The sequence below is a fragment of the Catharus ustulatus genome, chromosome 4, assembly GCF_009819885.2.
Source record: "Catharus ustulatus isolate bCatUst1 chromosome 4, bCatUst1.pri.v2, whole genome shotgun sequence".
NCBI lineage: Eukaryota > Metazoa > Chordata > Aves > Passeriformes > Turdidae > Catharus > Catharus ustulatus.
In genome coordinates this window covers 70,375,206-70,397,963 of record NC_046224.1, presented here as the reverse complement: position 1 = coordinate 70,397,963, position 22,758 = coordinate 70,375,206, and the positions used below count along the sequence as shown (strand labels likewise).

Below are 22,758 nucleotides of genomic sequence, written 5' to 3'. Positions count from 1 at the left end.
TGAATAAACATGCCCTTGTGTTAACTTAACCTTCCCAGTGAGCATGTTGACCTGGTTTTGTTGACATGCTTGTTCCCAGAATCTGATTCTCACTAAATACAAGTGAAAATGGGGGGGTGGCCTGTATGTTACCTGAAAAAACATGAGTTAGGTGTTTGATTAGTTAGTTTCTGGTGCCATCCCTCTGGCTCTGGGATGGGGCTGCACTGCCTGAGGTGACGTGGTGCCATGTTATACAAAAAGATTTCTGATGGTTTTTTTTACAAGTCACTGCTCCCTGCTACCCAGGACAGACCAGGACCTGTGTTTCTGTGCTGCCTTATGGGGGGTGAGGCAGAGGTCAGAGAAAACCCTTCTTGTTCTCCTCCCTTCCATCAGATGCCTGGAAAATGGCAAGGAATCATTCTGGAACTTTGTGTAGTAAAACATAAATCCCCCTTGCCTGGAAATTGCTGGATAAGAGCCAAAAAGGCCTAACAAGAAAACATGTTCCTTCCAGCATAATTGTGTATTTGGCTTATATTTTATTAAATGGGTAACAGCTGAGCAGAAAGGCCAACAGGAGAGACTCCCCCCACCCTGAGCTCTGTTCAAGGCAGAGGCTGGGCTGTGGGTCAGGTGCCAGAGTGGGTGATTTAGCACACAACACTGAGGTTTAACTGTGGATTAGACCATGAGCAGCAACCACAGTCAGTGACTGATGCAGGTGTAAAGGGTTGCTGCTTTTTAATGGTTAAATTTTCTTTGGAATTCCTTGAAGGTGGGAAGAGAAGGAGCAAACCCAGGCACTGAGGTCGAGTCTGAGGGGAACTGGAGGGCTGAGGTGATAAATCATCAGCACTGCAGTGAGATTAAGGGGGAAACTAATGTAATATATGAAGCAATAGGGAAGGAGGAATTTTATTGCATCAGCCAGCTCTCCAAGGATTCCATTCCAGATGGTTAAAGCAGGGTAGATCCATAACCCCCATCGGTGGGGCCCACCATCTGACAGCAACACAGGAGCAGAGGGTTTCTTCTTTCTCCTGGAGTTTCACCAGGAGAGAACTGTCTCTACAGCAGGATAAAATAGCTGGTATTAGTGCGACATTCCCTCTTTGTGAGGAAAGCTGGTGATGAGCATGGCCATTCTGGCATTTCCCCCCATTCAGGAAATGTGTGTTGTTCTTGCAGAATATTTGTGGATTAGTCTGCAGCTCTAAAGCATCACCTGGTTCTGGATGATGCTGCCACTGGCCTATTGCTGATGGGAATTCTGGCCTTGATAGAGACCCCACCATAGCAGCCCTGCAGAGCAACAGCCCCAGGGATGAGTGAAAGCTCCCACTGAGCAGCCTGAGTCTCTCAAACTTGTTTTTTTTCCTAAGTCACTAAGCAGTGGCCAGGAAGCAGTGTCCTTTATAGCCCTCAGCCGAGGCCTGAGGTAAAATGAAAGCCTGGGTGATGGAGGAAGGTTCATGGAGGGATTTTCCCTGCAGGAACAAGAGCTGTTGAGCACTGGCACTGCCCAGCTCCAGGTCAAAGGCAGACAAAACCCCAGACTTCGGCACTGATGCTGTGCCACAAACCATTGGAATGTTTCTCTATATGGAATTTTTTTTTTTTTTAAATTTGAAGTGCTTGAGAAGAATTCTCATTTGGGGAAAGTTTGGCCGTACTTTGCTACAGCATTAGACTTCTCTGTTGGGTGTCTTCTGCTAGAAATGTTTAGAATTATTTTTGTTTGCGTTCTATCTTACGCAGCTAAGAAAACAGTTTTGAACAGGACAAATTGTCTTGTTCCAGGAAGGAGGTCTGATCTGGAGAGTGAAAACAGCTTGCTACTTGGAGGACAGTCCACAAAAGAACAAAGCCCTGAGGACACTTCCCTGCACTGTGCCCCACTAGAGGTAATGTCAAGCCAAGATGTTTGCCTCAGGAAACACAACTGTGAGACAGTCTCTTGTTAAGTGTCTTGTTTCTTTGTTTTCCTAAGATTCATGTGCTCTGGGTGCTGCTGCTCCTTTGGATCTGATGGGTTGGGAGGCAAGGGCCTTGGGTATTCCCTGCTCCTGCTTGTAAGAAAGAGGAATCATGTCAGTTCATCCTACAAGAATGCTGACATTTTTCTGACAGTCTTTAATAGCTGGTGCTGTAGAAGAAGATTGGAGTCTTCTTTAATCAGGTGTGCATCTCTCCAGATTTGTATTTTCCATGTCACTGGCAACATGTGCGGAAGAAATATTCATGAAATGTTCCTGCACAGCAACATTAATGGGAAATCAGTTCTGGATACAGAGAAGTGCAAGTTCCTTGTGGCTGAATGGAGAGTTCCAGTCGAAAGCCTAGAAAAGTGAGAGGATGTTTTATGATCTGTGCATCCTGGAAATCAATCAGCACTACAGTCATAAAGCATCTCCATTTGTAATGTCTGCTCATAATGAAGAATTTTCAAGTTGGTGTAGAAAATAAGTCTTGGTAGCAAGGAACTCTCAAGCCAACAGGAATTTAGCTGCTTGAAAACCTTGGTCTTGGTTTAGTCCAGCTTTTAGCCGAAGTGTGGATTCAAGACTTTTAAGTTTTAATTAAAAGATCCTCCTCATATCATCAAGAGGTCCAGGCTCACCACAGCACTAGCCTGTTTTCCAGAAAAATTCCCCCTGTCTGAAGGATAACTGGAAATGCCTAAATGAGATGGTAAAAGTGCTGTGACCTGAGCCAAGAGCAATTTTGCTGTCAAGGCAAAAAAAAAAAATTTCATTAAGACAGAAATGTTAGGAAATAGTAGTCTTTTGATAGACAGTTCACAAGATGATATTTGTGAAACTCTGTAGAAAAGAGAAGCTGATGGAAATTATTTTTACATTTACACCTAAGGCAATTGCATGGATTTATTACTACATCTGGGGCTGCAAGACTGAGCCTGGTTTAATAACTACTGTCCTTTTTGGTTTCTTACTCAGGGTGCCAAACCAGCTGTAGAATGCTGAAAAGAAGTTGAGCTGCATGTCTTGTCCTTTCAGCCTGTTTCTTGTGTTCATTTTGGTCCATAAACAAACATCTGTCAGGTCTCCTAAATAGATTTTCTGATTGAGTTCCCAGAACAGACCACCACCAGCCTCATTAAAGCTTATTTATGTTACTTTCATGCATGAATAAAAAAGCTCCCATTCACTGTTGATTTTATTTAGTTAGATTCTGTGCCTTGTGGTAGGCATTGAAGTGGAGTGACATTTTTGGCACCAAAAAAGAAAAAAGTAGTGAGACTGCAAGGAATAGTTTGATGCTTGCATCTTTTGCAGTGCAAAAAGGAAGGGGTTAACCTGTTCTTGGCTATATGATACTGATTGAGGATGCAAAGAAAATACAGCTGTGAATATTTAGGGATATTCCCTAGCAGCTGGGGTGTTCTTTAAGGGGTAGGTCACTGCAGTGGGACTCTGGTCTGCTTTCCCAGGGATGCCACCCGCTCCCTGCATGATGTGAGGAGAAAGGTCACTTGTTCTAGGTCTCAGCTCCCTGCTGAGAGTGATGCTGCCTTCCCTCCTCTCCTTTTCTAGCTTGCTTGTTTATCTCACTAGCTTTTTATCAGAGTAAAATCCACTCTGTGCTGAGCACAGTGGGTCCAGCTCTTGGCTGAGGCTTCACCACCACGAGTGACAGACATGATTCTCTCCTCACGCCTGTCTCCTCCCTCTCCAGCGATTGTGAGGTAAGATTAGCAGCTAAAAAACCCCAAACCAGCAACAAAATCAGTGCAAGTGAAGAACAAGGAAGGAAAGAGCCAGTATGAGATGAGATGTGAAATAGGTTTGAGCAGTGTTTTTCTCAGCCCTGCTGGCTGATGATCTCTCTCATGTAGAGGTACTGCATTTGGGGACAAGGATTGGAGCCTGTCCTCTAAGTCAAAGCAGCTTTGGCTGTTTCCTTTGTGCTAAGCACATTGTGAATATTCTTAAGCATTGCCACAAGGATTAACATCCCTGAATTTTAATGTGCCTGGTGCTGGAATGTAGCTGGAAAGCTGAGCAGGCAGGAATGGTCTCTCTGGGCTGTAGGCTCTGCTAGGTGACTCTTTGAAGTTCTATTCAATAGCTTTCTGTTACTCTTTATATTTTTTTCCCCTTTTCCTCTTTTTTTTCCTCCTCCTTCAACCACTTCTGGAGCAAGTACTGATTCATTTCATGTCCTCAAATGTACTGGACTGGATTGCTTTATCTTGACATACTTTTGCATGGCAGTAGTATTTAAAAAAAAAAAAAAAAAAAGGGCATGGGGACAGAAGTACGGAGTTTGGTGTTTACTTTGGATCATTAACCTGGTCTGTAAATTTGATTTGATCTCTCCTCTTTTTTGTTCCTCCCCTGCTCTCTCTGTGTGATTTCAGAGCCTGCAAAGAGACGCTGTGTTCTGTGTTCTGCGGCTTCGGGATCCCAGCAGAAATGGGAGTCTGATGGGCTGCAAATGCACCTGCTTTGTTTAAAACCCAGCCAAACAGATAAGTGCACTTTTAATTATCTCCAAAGAGTGCTTTAGCTGTGCACAGCATCTCTCTTCAGTTTGCTTCCAGCTCTGTTTCACCCCTGCAAATGAATGCTGTGCGGGTCTCATTTCAGCTGAGAAATACCAGACAATATTGGTATTCAGCATCAAGGTAATTCATTGGTGTCTGAGGGAACTGCAGCTGAGGGGTTGGGAGGTTCCCAGGGGTCTATCCCCGCTCTTCCAGAGCAGTCCTGGGAGGTTTTGGGACTTTGAGGAGCAGCTCTGTGAGACCAGACGAGGCTGATGGGACCCATCTGAGCCTTAAGGGGTCCTGTGGGACTCATTAGAGGTTTAATAACTAAACTTGGCTGGTTTGATTGAGAAGAGGCTTGTGCAGGCTTGGCACAGTCTCAGAGAAACCAGCTCATGCTGCTGGCAGGAGAAAGGGCTTTTCTGCATGTGCTTGTCATATGTGTGCAGAGAAAGTGATAACCCAGCTTCCAGGTGGGAAAATAGCTGGGGATGGGGGAGAAAAGGCCTTGGTTACCCTGACTTCACACAGGGCATGCAAAGAAATATTGTGGGTGAGTGGTAACAAGAATTGTCCCCTTTAAATTTAGGGGAGCATTTTTATCTCTCTACAAAGAAAGCAATTTCTGCTTCTGGAGGTGACCAGTGTCTCCTCGTGGGCACACCACTGCAATTACTGAATTATTCAAAAAACCCATAAAATAGGGTCTGACCTAAAGTGTAACTTTGCAATAATATACAGCCATGGGGCTGGGGCAAATATTCACCATAATGCAATTTGCTGTGTTAGAATAATGACAATTAAAGCACTGAAGCCGAGTGTGTGAGCATTGTTGGGATGTGTGGTGCATAGAAGAGCCAAATTATCTACTCCAGACTTGTCTTGCCTGCTCCACCAGGGATAATTACAAGTGTAAAACTTCTACCTTGCTATTAGGAAAACTACAGACAAGTTTGCTACAGCAAATTAGGCTGTAGTAACTGACCTGAATTCGTCTTTCCTGCCCAAGCAAAAGGTGAGTGTCTTGGTGAAGTTGTCCATTTAGGGGTGATAGAGACAAGGAGGGGAAGTGGGAGGTTGCTGCAGTTTGTGAAAACTAAATCTGAATCAACTCATGATCCCTGAAGTGTCTGAAGTTCCTTCTTTTCTAGGAAAAACTTCACTGCTGCTGTTATTACCAAGTAATTTTTTATATTAATAGAAGAAATGGCATGTCTGTTAGTAATCACTGAGCTCTCTTGCAATTGTGAACAGTACTTACTCCTGACTCTTCAATACTTAGAAAGCCAAAAAGCTTGACACTGTATTAAGATACACTGATAAAATAGAGCTCTTAATGAGAAAATCAGGGCTAGTTCATTCAGCAAGGGGGGAATAGGAAGTTAAAAAAGTTTAAATCCTCTCTGTGAACCAACTAATGCAGCTTAATGTTTTTCTAACCTCAGAGATTCTCAAGGTATTGATTGTTAGTTGGCAACTTTAAATCTGTTCCCTGCCAGTTGAAATCTGTTTTCTGAAATCAATGTATCCCCATATTAGATCCCATGAAATTAACCCTAAGCTGGTCAGTTCCAGCCTGGGCAATCTGACATTACTCAAAGCCAAATCTGGGAATCATCCTGAGGTGTGGCTGGCATACAATATGTAAAGCTCTGTGCTGCCTGGAAGAAGAAGCAGAAAAGTCTTGAAGTGTCTCTTGGGAGCTGTGCTGATGAGAGAGATGATACCAGGGGGGTTCTGTGCATCTGTGGTTTGGCTGGTCCTTCCTGCAGCTGAGCAGAACAGATTCAACAGCTCTTGTCCAGTTACTGGGAAAAAAAACAAAAAAACCAAAACTTGTCCAGAAAAGCAGATCCTTGAATCCCTAACTCCTTGTCTTACAGGTGAGCCTTGAGGACACTTGGGAGACTGCAGCTTCTGAATGTGAGACATTCCCCTGTGATTAGAGGAAAACCATGGGGAAAGACAAGAAAGAAGAGGCAATCTTCCTGAGGAAGAAGATAACTCTGCTGCGGGCTTTCTCGCTGCTCATCGGCAGCATGGTTGGCAGTGGCATCTTCATTTCCCCCAAGGGAGTGCTGCAGAACTCTGGCAGTGTGGGATTCTCCCTGGTTGTCTGGTTCTCCTGTGGGCTCCTCTCCATGTTTGGTGAGTGCCTTTGCTTCAGCACCTGGGCATTTTTATGTTTGGAAAGCTGGGAGATGAATAAACCTAAAATTCCTGGTTCATACTGCATTGAAGGTTTAAGAGGGCAGGGGATGGTCACTAGGAGTTTTTAGTTCAAATTATTTCCTTGGGGTAATAACTTTCAGCACTTATAGTCTGTGAATATCAATTCATGTACAGGGCAGGGGAGTGACAGTGACTGCAAATGGAGACAGCCTGGTCAGTGCCAGGAAAGCTGGGAGAGAATGAGGGGTCTCCTTCTGTAAGGTGGAAAGGAGATGCAGGCACCTAAAAGGGAATCTGAGGGCTGTGCTGTGCTTTTCACAGACACTGTGAAGAGAGTAGGATGGGAGAGTCCCAGTATGCCACATGAGACCCCCTTTCTGTCAGAGATGATAGCTCTGGAGCAGAATTCCTGGAGACTGCAGGGTATGCACCAGCCCAGGGTGGTGCTGGGTGTCTGTAAGAAATGGTGTGGCTGTGTCTGATGCTGCCTCACTTTGTGTGTTACTATTGGCTTGATTTCTGCCATTTAACACCAGTCTTTTCTCATAAAAGGCTGTCTTTTTTGATGACAGTTTCATTCTAGTTCTTTTGAAATAACATAGCTCTTATAAGTTACAGTGGACAAAAAATGTGGCTTTCTTTCATTAACTGTATAAAATCACCATCTCAGAAACTCTCTAAAGGTGCTGTTAGGGCAATTGCAAGTTCTCCCAGCCCAGGAGAGAAATCTGATGCTTATTACAGTGGGTGACCTTAACATTCTTCTTCTGCTGTAACTTACTAAAAAAACAACAACAACAATAACAACATGAAGCAAAAAACCAAACCAAACAAAAAAAAACAAGAAAGGAGAATTACCCCATATGAAAAAAAAAAATTCACTTTGACACTGTGGCATGTCCATGCAAGTTTAGAAATTGAGGCATTCAATTGTTAATTAGGCAACAAGCTGTTCCTGCTCTTAGCATATGTGTACCAATATTTCACATTGCGACCTTTGTGTGGTTGTTTGGTGCATCATAAACTTCTGCTTAAAGAAAAGCTGACAATATAATGGGAGCAGGGTGTTTCTTTTAACCAAGGAGAGCAGTAAATGATAATGTGTGTGTAATGTATGTATGCAATCACTTGCAAAGGTTCCTCCCTCTCCAGCATCCTTTGATACACTCTGCTGGGAGGGCCTTGGGAGCCTCTTTATCAAGTGATTGCATTTTGTAGCTGGATTTGTTGGTTTGTTCTTTCCTTATAGCAGCTTGATGACCTCCCCTGGTCATTTCTCTGACGCTTTTTTGCAGTATATTTAAAAGGCCTGCTTTCTTTTATGTTTTTCTTCTTTTTCTTTGGAGTGGGGCATATATACAAGTCCCATTGCATGAGTACTTGTGTGCATGCTTGAAGCATTTCAAGGGACCCACTGGAATAAAGGAGGTGAGCTGTCTGGCTATATTTGGTGCTTTGGGCAGGAGTTCTGCACAAATTTTCCACCAGGGAGGCAGGAAACAGTGAGGTTGTCACCATCCTGCATGACCTGAATATGGCATGATTGCCATGGGACTTGGAGGCATGGCCCTGTCACCACTGGATCCAAGGGAGGGAAGGGATTTATGTGAAGATGCAAGATAAGGACACAAGAATGTGGCCTGGGACCAAAAATATGATTGGAATGACCAGTTCTGCCATGGCTTGTGGCTGAGCTGCTGTAGCTGCTTTGTAAGCACCATTTCACCAGTCTGTGAGGAGAAGCAAGAACCCAGGGTATCTTTCAAAGAAAGCCTCTTGTAGATCTGTGCAGCATTTCTATCACACACCCTTCTTCAGAGCTTCCATGGAAATGTTGTAACATTAACCAAAAAATAGAGAATTTCTTTCCACCTGACAGGTAAGCCAATTACAGTAATTTCACGATTATAAGCCGCACCATTTTGACTAAAATTTTGGTCCGAACCCAAAGTGCGGCTTATAATCAGGTGCAGCTTATATATGGACAAAGAACAAAAAGTTGCTGTTTTAGTTTGGAGGACAGGTGTCTGCTGAGAAAGGCAGGAACTTCTCTTTGAAATGGAGAATGTAAACCCCCTCCCTCCAAATTATTATAATTTTGAAATCAAGGGGCTCTCAGGCAAAAATATGGGAATTAGGAATAACAGTTCTTTTCTAGGGAAATTAAAATAGAAATGCAGTACTACAAAGAAACAAACTCCAAACCCTGACAAAGTCAGAGTACAACCTGACACCCCATCAGGCAGGGTGTTGGTAGCAGTCCCATTAAATGGTGGCTGCATCCTCCTGCAGTGACAGATGTGATTCAGTTGGAGCAGTGCTCCTGTACAAGGTGCAGTTTCCCTCCGGAGCTCCAGTGGTGATGTGGAGAAATCCGGTTTTCCCCTGGAATCCAGTGGAGAAAGGGGCTCCCTTAGTGTCCCAAAACCTCTGTTTTTATCTTGGTAAGAAATGTTGGGCTCTTCCCCCTGGCTGGAGCAACTCCCAATGGGATGCAGTAATTTTATCAGTGCCACAGTGGGACTCAATGGCCATGAGCAGAAAATGACTGGCTGGAGGAAGGATGGGTTGTGAAAAGATAAAGAACAATGCCCTGCCTGGTTTCAATGGATGGCCCATTAGCAGAATATCTGCCATTGAGATAAGGATCACTGCCCCCACCCTCAACAGATGGTGATAGAACAGATACCTTTTATCACACTCTGTATTGTAACATGGGGCTTATAATCAGGTGCGACTTATAATCGTGAAATTACTACCTACTTCAAACCACGGTAGTGCACAAAAATAGGGGAAAGTGGTTCTGTTAAACCTCTATTTCTTGCTTTCATTCACTACTTATTTTAAATGGGTTTGTTCAATTCCTGAAGAATCACACAGAAAAGGGAAAATCCCTGGGATTATTTACTTGGTACATTTCTACCTGAACTTTTCCAGGTGCCTTGAGTTATGCAGAGCTTGGAACAAGAATCACCAAGTCTGGAGGACATTATATCTACATTTTGGAGACTCTAGGGCCTCTGCCAAGCTTCTTATTCCTGTGGGCGGAGTTTTTTGCTATCAGGTAAGAGATCTGGGTTTGCTTGCCTCTTCCTGGATGCAGTGATAATTTAAAATACCAAAAGTTATGGTGCCAGGTAACAATCCAAGCAGCTTGAAAAGGAAAAAGTAGAAACAAGTGGGATGAGTTTTAAGGATTTTTCAGGGATAAAAGGAAGATGATGTAATGTGGAAATAGTTACAAATGTTAAATGTGTTCTGTACTTGAAGAATAGCTCTCTTTTCCCCTGGCAGTTTGTATTCCCCAAGAGCTGTGGTATATCTGAGACTGATAATAGATGCCAGATTTCTTTCAGATCTTCTGTTTCCAGTGTGAAACTTCTTTGGTTTCTCCAGATTTGGAAAGTGGAGACAACTTCCTGGCTTAGCCCCAAGTTAAATAATTAATAAAATTGTGGACTACTTCTTCTTTTTAACATTAAAAAGGAAGTCCTCACCTCTCAATAACCTGTATCCTTCATGTAAGCTTAGATGAAGCAGAACATATGAACTACACTTGCATTGCTCAGTATGATTAAGCTCAACTTTTGCTTTCAAGTTGGAAATTAATCATTTTGCAGCATGTGGTTTTTAACCCATTTACTGAGAAAAACCTACAAGAAAAACTCAATGGCAATTCACCATCTGCATGGGGGAGAGGATTAAGCCAGGCAGGGAATCTTGCTCCCCTTCCCAAGTTTTGGGCAGTTTTACCTCATGTTATTTTTCAGCCATCCTCAGGGCAGTTTGTGCTTGGTTCCTCCCCACTCCAGGCCTGCCAACAGTGCTGTGGTTTCCCTGGCATTTGGACGCTACATGCTGGAGCCATTCTTTGCCCCCTGTGCTGCCCCTGTCCCTGCAGTGAAGCTTGTGTCTCTCATGGGCTACTGTGAGTACTAACACTTCTGGGATTGTCCATCCTGGCCTCTCTGCCCTAGACAGAACCACTTATGGGGTGTTATTTCCTGGGACAGCTGTGGGATAAGGGTCTTGTCTTGCCTCCTCAGGTAATGAAAAAGCTCTGATTCAAGGCGGTATTGGGCCACCATATTCTAAAGGAAGGGGAATGGGCCTCCCTGTTGATCAGCTGGAGCCCTAGGTAGGGGGATTTTGCCAGGTGTGGGAGCAGAAAATCTCTGTGTAATTGCGCAAAAGCCCCATGAGTTGTAGGTGTAAGACTTGTGGTTTTGGACTCCTCTCCTGGTGCATCCAGCCTGTGAGGCTGTCCTGCCTGCTCCAGACTGGTGTGGACTGGCACAGGAGATGCTGTGGAATAGGCTGCTGAGACGTCCCACACCTTTCCTACAGGCAGGTGTGGATCACCCAGCAGGAACCAGAATCCTGCCCCCTTTTAAGTCAGCTCCCTCTTTAAACACTGTGTGCTGGACCTCGCCAATGTTTTCTGCCATCTCTCACCCCAGGCACAAAGATGCAGCCTTCCCCCAGCATCCTCAGGGCAGGGAGAGCTGCTGTATTTTTCCCTGTGTGTGTTGAGCACAGGCTGCAGCTGTAGCAGTGTGGTTTTCTCTCCAGACATGGTCCTCACCCTCAATTCCTGGAGCGTCACCTGGAGCGCGCGGCTGCAGACGGCTCTCTCCGTTGTCAAACTCCTGGCTCTTGCACTCATCATCGTGCCAGGGATGATGCTTCTGGCCCAGGGTAGGTGTTTCTGCTCGAAGTGCACCCCGTCATGGCTTTTATCAGTCCCAAATGACAAGTGTGGTGCTCACCCAGCTGGCAGGAGCTTTCTCTGTCCATGTGCCAGATCTGGATTAGCTGGGAGCTGAGACCGGCACAAGCTGCATCACTGCACTGGGCTGATGCACCTGGCTGGGTGGTGCTTTCTCCAAAGGTTTGTGGGTCTTAGTGCCAGTGGATGATGCTACCCAGGGTCATACAGGCACCTTTCTCTGCAGATGGTCTTTCTTTGGAGTCAGACTTGCCTAATTCCAGCGTAGCTCAGAATATTTCTGAAGCAGCACATATTCGATGGACATTTAGGATATGTGACAGCAACCCCTGTGCCAGTCACAGCTGAGCCCTGGTAATGGCATCTCTAACCCTTCTGTGGCATAAGCTGATGCTTTTTACCTCCAGATCGAGATGGGTGGTAATTCAGTGAATTTACAGTGAGCTTGGTGCAGGATTCCATGCCCACAATGTGGTGATTTTAATTGAAACCGCAGCACACGTGCTGAGTGGGGGAGAAAAACCCTCCCAATACAAGAGCACTGGCTTCAATCCAAGCCTCAGTTTATAGGAAAGCCCAAGGCATTCCCACTCAAGGGATGAAGCCTGCTCCCTCTTCATGCTATTACCTTCTGCAGAGAAAACACTACAGGCAATGGGCTCCGTGTTCATGTTTCTTTCTGATGCCTGGAGCTGGCTCCTTTGAACATGCAAAGCTCCCCTTGGGCTGGCTGGCTGAACTAAAGGAGTGCCCTGCAGCTAGGAATCCCGAGCCATTATTGTTAGGAATGCCTTCAAATGACAGTCTGGAGCCCTGGCTCCCCTCCTCTGGTGGGGAGGATAAGTGCGGTGACATCTGGAGGGAGAATTCACTGACAGACTCCAGTGTGACAGGTTGGATTTAATGTGACTCACAGGGGACTGCAAATTGCTCATTAATGCATTGCAGGCAATAAATCCTTTTCATGCACCATCACTTACCAGCCATCATTTTAGAACATAAAAAAAGTACCCCAATAAGCCTACTCCTATATTTTGAATTAGTTTTCTTCAAACCTGTTTTCAAATCGACTTATTTTGTTCCTTTTTGTGCTTAAAAATCAGTTTTGTGCTTTATAGTTTTGCCTGATTCCTTTGCCTTGTGCTGTTCTTTTTTTTTTGATTGCACTTCTGCCCTTTCCTCTGCCATTACCTTCTCTTTGGCTCAGGCTTATATTAGAGACTTGTTGGGCCAGTGTTTCAAACCCAAGTGCCCAAATCTTGTCACTGAACTTGTTGCAGAAGCACCTCCACAGAAGTGGCCTGACTTTCTCCATGTGTTCCATGCCATGCCACACCTTGCCTGGTGAAGCCCAACTAGGCAAGCTTCTCACCTCTTAACGGGAGTTTATTATGGAAAATTTAACATAGATGTGGAACCAAATGGATTTGAAAATGTTGGGAATGCAATTCCTTTTGACTGTGTTCGAATGAGAGGCCAGTCAGCACTTCTCTCTTTCCTAATTTTTATTTTTTTTTTATTTAGAGAAAATCCTGACCTGGATTTTTTTTTTTTGGTGTTAAGTGCTGTTTTGTTATTTCAAGCTTGAAGGAAACATAGGAGAGTTAGTAAATAGCTGAGACACCTAAACTTGGAAAATTTTATTTGCTTTGCCCTCTGTGCCTTTTCCTGTGGGTGAATGGTGGAGGGTCAGACTGGCAGATCCCTGCTCCCATCCCCTCCTCCAGGCTGGTTCCCATGCTCTGGCCAGCACAGGGCTGGGGTCAGTGCTCCAGCAGCAGGAACAGGAGAGAGCACAGTGAGAGCTGAGTTAGCTGTCTCGCTGGCTGCACCACATCAAAGGGCAGTGTGTGTCCAGCTGCTGAGGGGGCTGGGATGGAACAGGGGGGTCAATCCAACAACTTGATTTTGGGCCTAAAGAAAGGAGAGGACAGCCTACCATGGCTGGACGAGGGAGAGATTTGGGTTTTTTAAATGTCACTGTAGGAAAGCAAACATATCATTGAAATTAAAGCAATAAAATGGATTTGAATACCCTGCTCCAAGGAAATCACAAACTCTCCTCCCAGGACTGGGCAAGAGGTACAAGGGAAGGAAGGAAGAGGGAAGGAAGCCTGTCTCTGACATTTTCCTGCTCTGTGCCTGCTGTCTATCTCCTCTGCAGGGCACACCGAGAACTTCCAGGATGCTTTTGACAGGCAGTCGCTGGTTCTGGATAAGCTCCCCCTGGCTTTCTATGCAGGCATGTTCGCATACTCCGGCTGGTAGGTGCGCTGGGAGGGCACTGCAGGGGCAGCACACGGCTGCTCACACTCTCACACTCAGACTCTCACCCCATCTCTTCCCATGTGCAGGTTTCAGACCAGCTTTGTGCGTGAAGAGTTGGTCAAACCTGAACGGTAAGGCTGGGAGGAAGCTGCCCTGGGTTTCCAGCAGCTTTCCCAAGTGCAGTACAGGAGGAATGAGTTTGTGGGCTCACCTGACTGCAATCAATTGTACCGACAGATAAAATCTGCACTAATACTGGGCATAACAAGGGATAGCAGCTTGTTCTGTGTGTGTGTGTTCCTCTTCCTTGTAGAAACATCCCCCTGGCTGTCATCGTGTCTGTGATCACGGTAATTGTGGGGTACATGCTCACCAACGTCTCCTATTACACAGTCCTGGGAACACAAGATGTTCTGGCTTCTCCTGCTGTGGCCGTGGTGAGTTGTCATTGCTGTTGTGTCCTCAGTGTGGCCAGCTTATGCTGTGCTCATGGCAAGTCTTTCAGAGATGGTTTTCCTATAAAATGCTTTATTGCTTTGTAATTTCTCTGGATTACTGGGCAACAGTAAATTCTTCTTGTCCAGTAAATTCTTCCTAAAAAATTGTGCCTAAAAAATAATGAGAAACAACCCACAGATGACAGTAGAAAAGGTGAGATTTATGACCTCTATATTACTCCTTCAATGGAAGAAGTTTTCTTGTTTTTTTGACCCTGATGTCACCTAACCTAGAGATCACCACATGTTCCCTAAAGTCACGTTTGCTCTTCCCCCAGAGCTTTGTGCAGAGAGCCTTCAAAAGCCTGATCTCTGTGGTCCCTGTCCTTGTTGCACTGTCCTGCTTTGGAACCATGAATGGAGGCATCTTCACATTTTCAAGGTGACATCCCTAAGGCTCTATTATGCTTTTGGCTCACTGAATCAGAGGGAAACATCACCAACCTGTGCAATTACCCAACTACACACCCACACAGTGTCATTTTAGCCACTCTTGTGAAAAAAATAAGGCTTCTGACTCCCAGGTTGCCAGATACAAGATGGTCCCTTTTGGCCAAGACTCTACTTTTCCTATTTCTGACCAGGTCCAGACTTTGGTACCCAGGACTGGTCACAAAGAAAGATTTTTGTCTTCTCCCCTACCCTTCAGTTTAAATCCCCAGTTTAAAAGTGAAATGTCAATGTTTCTGGGGAACTAAAGGCTTTGTTGATGTTGGCAGCTGCTCAGTGAGACTTCTCTCACTGGGTTCACCCAGCTGTGCTGCTGCAGGGCATGGGGTCCCTCTGTTGTGAGGCTCTCTAGGCAAACTCTCCCTTGAGGACTTTGCTTTGAAGTCAGTGAAATGTCATTGTGATGGGCTATTCCCATGGAGCCTTGGAGCTGGAGAGGAGGACAGACCTTATGAAGAAGTATGTTGTGCTGGTCCTGTGGAGCTGAGCAAACTCTCTGCCATTGGTTCTGCTTCACAGCTTTGATTGCACAGGGAAAAATCAGTTGATCTGAAAGGAATGCTTCACAGCCTGAAAGCTAATGGATTATCTGATCCACCACCCTGAAGCCCTGTATTAAACACAGGTGTGGAGAATCCTTCCCATTAGCTGCTCTAGATAATGGTTTTTCTTTGAGGATGAGAAGTCTCTGGACAGCACAGAGGTTCTTCGTGTCCCCTGTTGACCTTCTCTCCCCCATCCTGGCATCATTAACATAATCACTGCAGCAAGTCCATATAAACACTGATGGGGCCTCCCTGGCTGCCTGCCAGCCACACCCCTGCAAAGCCACAGAGACAGCCATAAAACCAGTTGTACACTTGTGCCCCAGCTGCTTGGGGCCCTGCTTCAACCCAGCTGATGCTCTGGCATGGTTTGTTTGAGGATATTAAATTTATAAAATTGGATGTGATTGTTTTCTCCCTAATTGCTCTTTCATGAGTCAAAGGAGGGATGCAAGCAAGGAACTCTCTGCTCTCATTTTGTAGCTGTTCTTGTGTGAAGCTGGTCTCTTGGCAGTATGACAAACTGTTTTCCAACCAGAGGATTGGAAGTCATCTGTCATTTGAGGAGATTGTACAGTAATTTCACGATTATAAGCCGCACCATTTTGACTAAAATTTTGGTCCAAACCCAAAGTGCGGCTTATAATCAGGTGCGGCTTATCTATGGACAAAGAACAAAAAGTTGCTGTTTTAGTTTGGAGGACAGGTGTCTGCTGAGAAAGGCAGGAACTTCTCTTTGAAATGGAGAATGTAAACCCCCTCTCTCCAAATTATTATAATTTGGAAATCAAGGGGCTTTCAGGCAAAAATATGGGAATTAGGAATAACAGTTCTTTTCTAGGGAAATCAAAATAGAAATACAGTACTACAAAGAAACAAACTCCAAACCCTGACAAAGTCAGAGTCCAACCTGACACCCTGTCAGGCAGGGTGTTGGTAGCAGTCCCATTCCATGGTGGCTGCATCCTCCTGCAGTGACAGATGTGATTCAGTTGGAGCAGTGCTCCTGTACAAGGTGCAGTTTCCCTCCGGAGCTCCAGTGGTGATGTGGAGAAATCCGGTTTTCCTCTGGAGTCCAGTGGAGAAAGGGGCTCCCTTAGTGTCCCAAAACCTCTGTTTTTATCTTGGTAAGAAATGTTGGGCTCTTCCCCCTGGCTGGAGCAGCTTCCAATGGGATGCAGTAATTTTATCAGTCACACAGTGGGACTCAATGGGCCATTAGCAGACAATGACTCCCTGGAGGAAGGATGGGTTGTGAAAAGATAAAGAACAATGCCCTGCCTGGTTTTAATGGATGGCCCATTAGCAGATTATCTGCCATTGAGATAAGGATCACTGCCCCCACCCTCAACAGATGGTGATAGAACAGATACCTTTTATCACACTCTGTATTGTAACATGCGGCTTATAATCAGGTGCGGCTTATATATGGACAAAGAAACAAAAAGTTGCTGAAACCCAGAAGTGCGGCTTATATTCAGTGCGGCTTATAATCGTGAAATTACTGTACTTTATTTTTTCTGTATATGTTCATATAAGAATATAGGCTTTAAAGCTGACAATCCCCTTTCATAAACTCACCGGTTTCTCTTATAAAAGATTGAAGTTTCCTTTTCACTGGAAAGATCAATTCCTTTTTTGATGGCAAGATAGTTTCTTACTCCTCTTTCCAGACTGAGCTCATTCATGGTCACTTTGGACTTGCCCAAAGGTCTCTGCTAATGAGGCTCCCAAGGAGACCCTGCCGGTGGTTCTGAGGGTGGGCTCTGAACCGCTCTGAACTGGTGTTGGGAGAGCTGTGGGAACTCAGCCTTGGGGTTTTCTTCCAAATGTCCCCTAAATGAGCTCTGAGCAACTTGGTCTAGTGTGAGCTGTCCCTGCCCATGGCAGGAGGGCTGTTTGCAACCCAAACCAAACTTTCTATGGAAGTGCAGCTAAAGGCAGAACTTGAATGGCAGACTTGTGCTGGGGAAGGGAGTGGGTGCCTTGATGCCTCGCGTCAGTCCAGTGACTGAGCTCATTTCTAATGTGGATGCAGGATATTAATGTGCAGGGCTCCCTGTCTTTTCCTAGGACTCTGTTTGTGGCTTCCAGGGAAGGGCAGTGGCCTCCTCTCTTCTCCATGATCCACATTCGAAGGCACACCCCCCTTCCTGCTGTCATGTTAATGGTAAGGAGATCTGGCTGTGTGTGACATGCTCTGCTCTTTTGCTGTCCTGGCTTTCTCACAAGGACTGGATAAACTAAGGAATTTTAAAGGGTGTTGAGACTTTTTCAATTACCCCCTGAAAAATAAAGAAGGCAGGATGCAGGAAATGGCTGCAAAGTATTAAATCCCCTTGAGCCAGCAGTGGTGTCCAAATGTACAGCCTTGAGATCCCTGCCTTATAACATTAGACACCTTTTTTAAGAGTACAGTTCCTACCATCTGCCACAGGTACTGCTTGATATTGCCTTACAAAAACAGCTCTGCCGAGCTTTGGCTATTTGGAAATTGGAAACTCCCAGGTGTGGTGGAAATGCAGGGAATGCGCATTCGTAGAGATGGTCTGGTCTCTTGTTTTGGTTTGTTCAGGGCTTTTTTTATAGCCCAGCTCCATCCCAACTGTGCTGTTGTGCCTGTTGCAGCTTGGCTGACCTACTAAAAACTTAGCAGATGTCATTGTAGATAGCCTGGGTACCAGCAGTGCAGGCTTTTGGATCATGCATGTTTTAATTGTCCTGGCTTGGACATGAGACATCCAAGATGCTGCTGAGCTTGAAATGATCACTCTTTTCTGTAGCACTGCAGAACATGGCCTTTAGGTATTTTGCCTTCAGTCTGTGCCACTGTTTTGTAAAACTCTCTGACCTCCAAAATGTTGGGGCTGTGAAGCAGTTGCAGGGGGATTGGAGGGGGTGATCCATGGCTTTAACGACTCTATTTTGTGTTCACAATGCTCAGTTCCCTTTGGTCACTGCCATGGTGTGCATTGGAGACATTTACCATCTCCTGAACTTCTTCAGCTTTTCCCGATGGCTCTTCATAGGATTAGCCACCCTCGGGCTCATCGTGCATCGCCACCGCCACCCGGAACTGCGCAGCCCCTTCAAGGTAATGCAGCCAGCAGTGTGCAGGCCTCTCATTCCTCTCATTCCTCTCTTTGGTTTGCTAATCATTACACCATTTCATGGCCACGGCTGCCTTTAGGCTCTAAGGCGTTTCAGTAATGCATTTTGGGAGCTCCTGAAATGGGTTGATGTGCCCAAATAGCCAGATGTTGTAGATCCTATAAAACCAGCTCTACATGGAGTCACCAGATGCATCTGTTAGAAGAGTGGTTGCTACAGGGGACAAAGTGTCAGGCTTGGAACTGGGAGATGTGCAGAGAGCAGATCTCGCTGATCTCTCGTGGGCTACAAGAAGGGCCTCTTGCCTGGATGTTATTTCAGTGGTAAGTTAAGTCTTAGCTCTAGCTGAGAAGCAACAAGGTGTCAGGCTTGGGGAAAAAGGAGCAAACCTGACTTGGGAGGAATCATCTGCTGCTACTGAAATATTGTCTTGTGTAAAGCACTGGGCCCCTCTTGTGGTCTTTCCCACTCTGCTGGGTGCTGGGATCCCCCTCATGTCAGCAGGGGATGCTGGAGCAGCTTTCCCGTGCTTGGGCACCATTCCCACTGCTGGATCATGTGCAGAAGGCATTAATTAGATTGGGGCGGTGCTCGAGGCAGGCACAGATTGTTCCTGACTCTGGTCACCCTGCGTGGAGCCCCCAGCCAGCAGCTCCTGGGGAAGAGAGAGGCTGCTGGGCAGTAAGGAATTCAGGGGACAGAAACACCTCCCACAGCTCACAGGGGCTCTCCATGAGCAGAGCGCATCCTCCTGCAAAGTTTGGGGTAATTTTTCTTCTTGGTCCTTGCATTTACCAGAGCCCTTGAGGCTTCCCAGTTTGTTGGCTGGCTGCACTCGTGTATTCTCTCAGAACCAAACTAAATAAGTCTTTAGTTTTTATTTCAAACCAAGCTTCTCAGGGGAGATTTATTAACGGGTGGCACTGCTGATGGTTTCAGATGCTGAGATTTTGGTTTTCTTCAGACAGATTCAGAAGTTTAGTGGCTCCTAAATGCTGATTAAACGAGGGAGGTAAATAGTGGCCTTTTGGTCAGTTGGGCTGCTTTTCCCCGCGTTTTCCCTGGTTTTTATCAGCTCTGTGCGGGATGGAAGGGATGCGCGGGTGCGTGCTGCGCTCTAGCGGCCGCACCCGAGCCATCCCCGGCCGCTGCCCGTGCAGAACAAAGCCTGGCACACGTGTGACAACTTCCCCTCTCTGCAGCATTTTGAGTTAAAAATGGTGAGAAAACACCGGGAAGGAAGAGGAGGAGGGATGAGTCTGCTCGCTCACCTCTCAAGCAGATGTGCAGTGTGTGTGTGTAGGAGTGGCTGGCAGGGGATGCTCTGGCTGGAAAGACAAGAGTACCTAAGTTTGATGGCTGGATGACTGCCATACCTAGAGCAGCTCATCTCTTCCAACTTGGCATGCTGAGCATCTTTATTACTTGTAAAGATTGTCACCCTACATGAGAGCTGCTCCTTCATTCCATCAACCATGGCAAGGAGTTACTTGGCTGAGTTTGGATCCAGAGACAGAGCGAGTGTTTCACAGTTTTATTATTTATTGCAGTCTTCCTATTTGCTCTCCAAACAACTCAGATGAATTGGCTCACCCAATAGGCTATGGCTGAAGTGCTGAGTGCTGCTTTGATTTTCACCATGGTGTTACTGAAGCTGCATGTACTGCAGAGATAGGAATAGGGAATCTGGTTTGTCTTGGGTTAGTCACCAGAAGTCTCAGGTGAACTGGAAGCAGGCCAACACGTGTTTTATAAGCAAAGAACAGTTTGATTCACTTCTTTCTTGGCTTCAGATTTTCCCTCAGCACTTGCCTTAGGTGGCAAGTAGGTATGTGTGCATGCAGGGCATTCACAGACTGTGGGGTGTAGGTGGTTTCTCCTGCTTGGCTTCCACTTGCAAGTGAGGTTTAGATTTTGGTGCACATGAATACAGGAGGTATGTACCTCACAGGGCACACTGAAGCTGATGCAATTGTTTGCAGTCTGATTGTACAGAAATGTTCTGCAGGACAGGATATGATTCTTCTCATTTTCTTTGGATGGAGAAGTGAATACAGTGTGTGCTGGCACATACAGAGTCTGGCACTGTCACCAGTTTTCCCTGATAGTCTTCTGTGCTCTTTTCCCCAGGTTCCCCTGTTTGTTCCTGTCTCTTTTACCATCATTTGCCTCTTCACAGTGGCAATGTCTTTCTACTCAGACCCTGTGAGCATTAGCATTGGGTGCACCATGGTTTTGAGTGGTTTTCCAGTCTACTACCTCATAATTCGCAGGCAGATGTCAGACCGCTGCCGCAACCTCTTTTGTAAGTATGCACTGGACTTCCAGCACTGTGGACCTAAACAGACTCAAGGGTTGGGATGTTGGTTTGTTCCCAGGGCTTGTCTCTGATGCAAATTGCTCCTTTACCAACAGACCTCATGAAACCTAACTCATGACCCCTGGCACCACTCTGATGCCTTTCCCAAGGCACAGACTCCACAGCCAAATTTATTTTAACAAAGACAAGGCTGAGGTCTACAAAAAGGGGGAACAGGGAGGGTCACTTTCCCACCCCAGCCCTGGCACCCACTAAACGTTATCATGTCTTTGGGATCACCAGCTCTGGCTCAAATTTGTCTGACATGGAGCAAAAAGATGAAAAGTTAGGATGGAGAGACTACAGGCAGATGCTGTAACTCCATTACAAACTTAGTGCTGAAAGGCTGGGGAGAGGACTGGTAGGAGAAGGTCTGTCAGCTTGGGGAAGAGGCCAGGATGATTTGGACACGAATGAAGCCATGGAGATGAAGTACATCTCCACTCCATGCAGCGACTAGTACAGATTTCCTTTGGGTGTAGGCATGGCGGTACAAGGGTTTTTTCAGGAATGGAAGCCCAGGTTTGAGTTTATTTTGTCATTTCTGTTTCAAGTCTTCTTTTGATTTGATATTGGATGGAGGTGCATCAGTAATCACTGAATAGAAGAAAACATAGAGAAAGCAAACAGATACAGTGATCTGCCAACATAAAGTGCTCCAGCTATCAGTGCTGATGCTCTGTTTTACAGCAATATCTCAGGATTTCCTCTGGACTAAGTTTCCTTCCTTTTTTCCCACCCTTTCAGATTTCCTTACACACAAACTACAGTTACTGCTGGAAGTTGTCCAACAAGAAATCAAGACTTACTGAGAAAACCATCAGGACTCACAGAAGACAATAAAAATGTACTTAGAGCATTTTTGACACCTTTGATCCTACCAAAAGCAGGCCATGCTTTTATTCTTTTTAGTCAGTGCAACTGAGGACAACTCTGAGCCAAAACCTTGCTGCAAGTGCTCCTGAGCTTGCCAATCGGGATCTGTTCCTGCCCTTTTCTTTTTTTTCAGAAGAGCAAACCAGTTCTCTGAAATGAGCTTTCTTTGCCTGTGGAGTGCCTTTGAAACCAAGATCCTAATTTTGCAGCCTAGCCCAGTCCTGAGTAAAATTGAGTGTGTGTGTACAGAGACAATATTTTGTTTTCCTAGCTTGGCAAGAGGAGGAAGTGGGCATGTTGCAGAACTTAGAATCCAATGTATGGAAGCCAATGCAAATTTCAAACAGAACCAGTCTAGTAGCCTTGTTGTGGACAAGGGGAATAGTTGGGGAAAGAAAATTAGAGATAAGGCAGATGAATTGGAAAGGGGAATGCAGGGGGATAAAATTTTATTCACCAGAAAGTGCAGATTGAGCTAATGAGAAGATATTTGAAATTCAGGTATTAACAAAGTAAAGTCAGAATGTTTTGCTTTGATTTTTATATAAGGACAATGAGGTTTTTCAGCTTTGAAATAATCTTTCAACTTTGAATTCTACTTTTCTGAAATAACATTTTAAAATGTACAAATGCATTAAAAAAAAAAATATCAATTAGAATATGACAGAATGGATCCTGGTCCCTCCCCCCAACTTCCCAGACCCACTCCACATCAGTGAAGTTGAAAACTCAGAATTTGGCCTAGCTCCAGTGAAATACAATTCCTCCTTTAATTAGACAGGACCACTGATGAGACTTGGGCACATTCCTGAATTCTTACTTCTTTTGGTGCTGTAAGAAGACATGAGTGACTTCACGTCCAAGCTTTAACTTGGCAGTTGCACATGACTTGCTGATTTAATCCATAAATGCTCATTTGAACTAATGGCATAAGAAAGGTTTCCATTATTGGATTACTTTGGTTTACATTATTAATGTGGCAATGTTATGTCCAGATAAAACACCAATTAGCTGTTTACAATCACGTAATTGTTAATTGGTTCCTAGAAGATGGGAAGTAGCATGCTGAGACTCCTCTAATGACTGCTGGAAAGAGGAACAGCAGAATGTGGAGAATTTTTTAATCCTTTGTATCAAACATTTATATACTTAAAATAAAAACAAAGTACTATTTGCAAATCCAATGCAATGTACTGAAATGTGTAAAATTACAGAACTAAAGTTGAGGTTTTTTTCAAAGCAATTGAGAATTATTA

General features: G+C 45.1%; 1 protein-coding gene across 6 annotated transcripts; it reads left to right on the top strand.

Annotated features, from left to right (window-relative positions):
* Nucleotides 1-1,832: 1,832 nt before the first annotated feature.
* On the top strand, nt 1,833-22,686 carry LOC116995741 (cystine/glutamate transporter-like). Of its 6 annotated transcripts, none has more exons than XM_033058672.2 (15): nt 3,532-3,691; nt 4,367-4,633; nt 5,432-5,510; nt 6,379-6,643; nt 9,605-9,731; nt 10,480-10,595; nt 11,240-11,365; nt 13,561-13,660; nt 13,751-13,795; nt 13,978-14,101; nt 14,440-14,543; nt 17,230-17,326; nt 18,101-18,250; nt 20,398-20,572; nt 21,374-22,686. In XM_033058672.2, the coding sequence occupies exons 4-15, from the start codon at nt 6,451-6,453 to the stop codon at nt 21,436-21,438; spliced, it is 1,422 nt and encodes a 473-aa protein (XP_032914563.1). In that variant the 5' UTR covers nt 3,532-3,691; nt 4,367-4,633; nt 5,432-5,510; nt 6,379-6,450; the 3' UTR covers nt 21,439-22,686. The 6 variants fall into 6 exon arrangements, with proteins under 6 accessions (XP_032914566.1, XP_032914563.1, XP_032914562.1 ...); XM_033058671.2 differs by having other exon boundaries at nt 5,394-5,510; XM_033058675.2 differs by lacking the exon at nt 3,532-3,691 and adding an exon at nt 1,833-1,889 and having other exon boundaries at nt 4,367-5,510.
* The last annotated feature ends 72 nt before the right edge of the window (nt 22,687-22,758 follow it).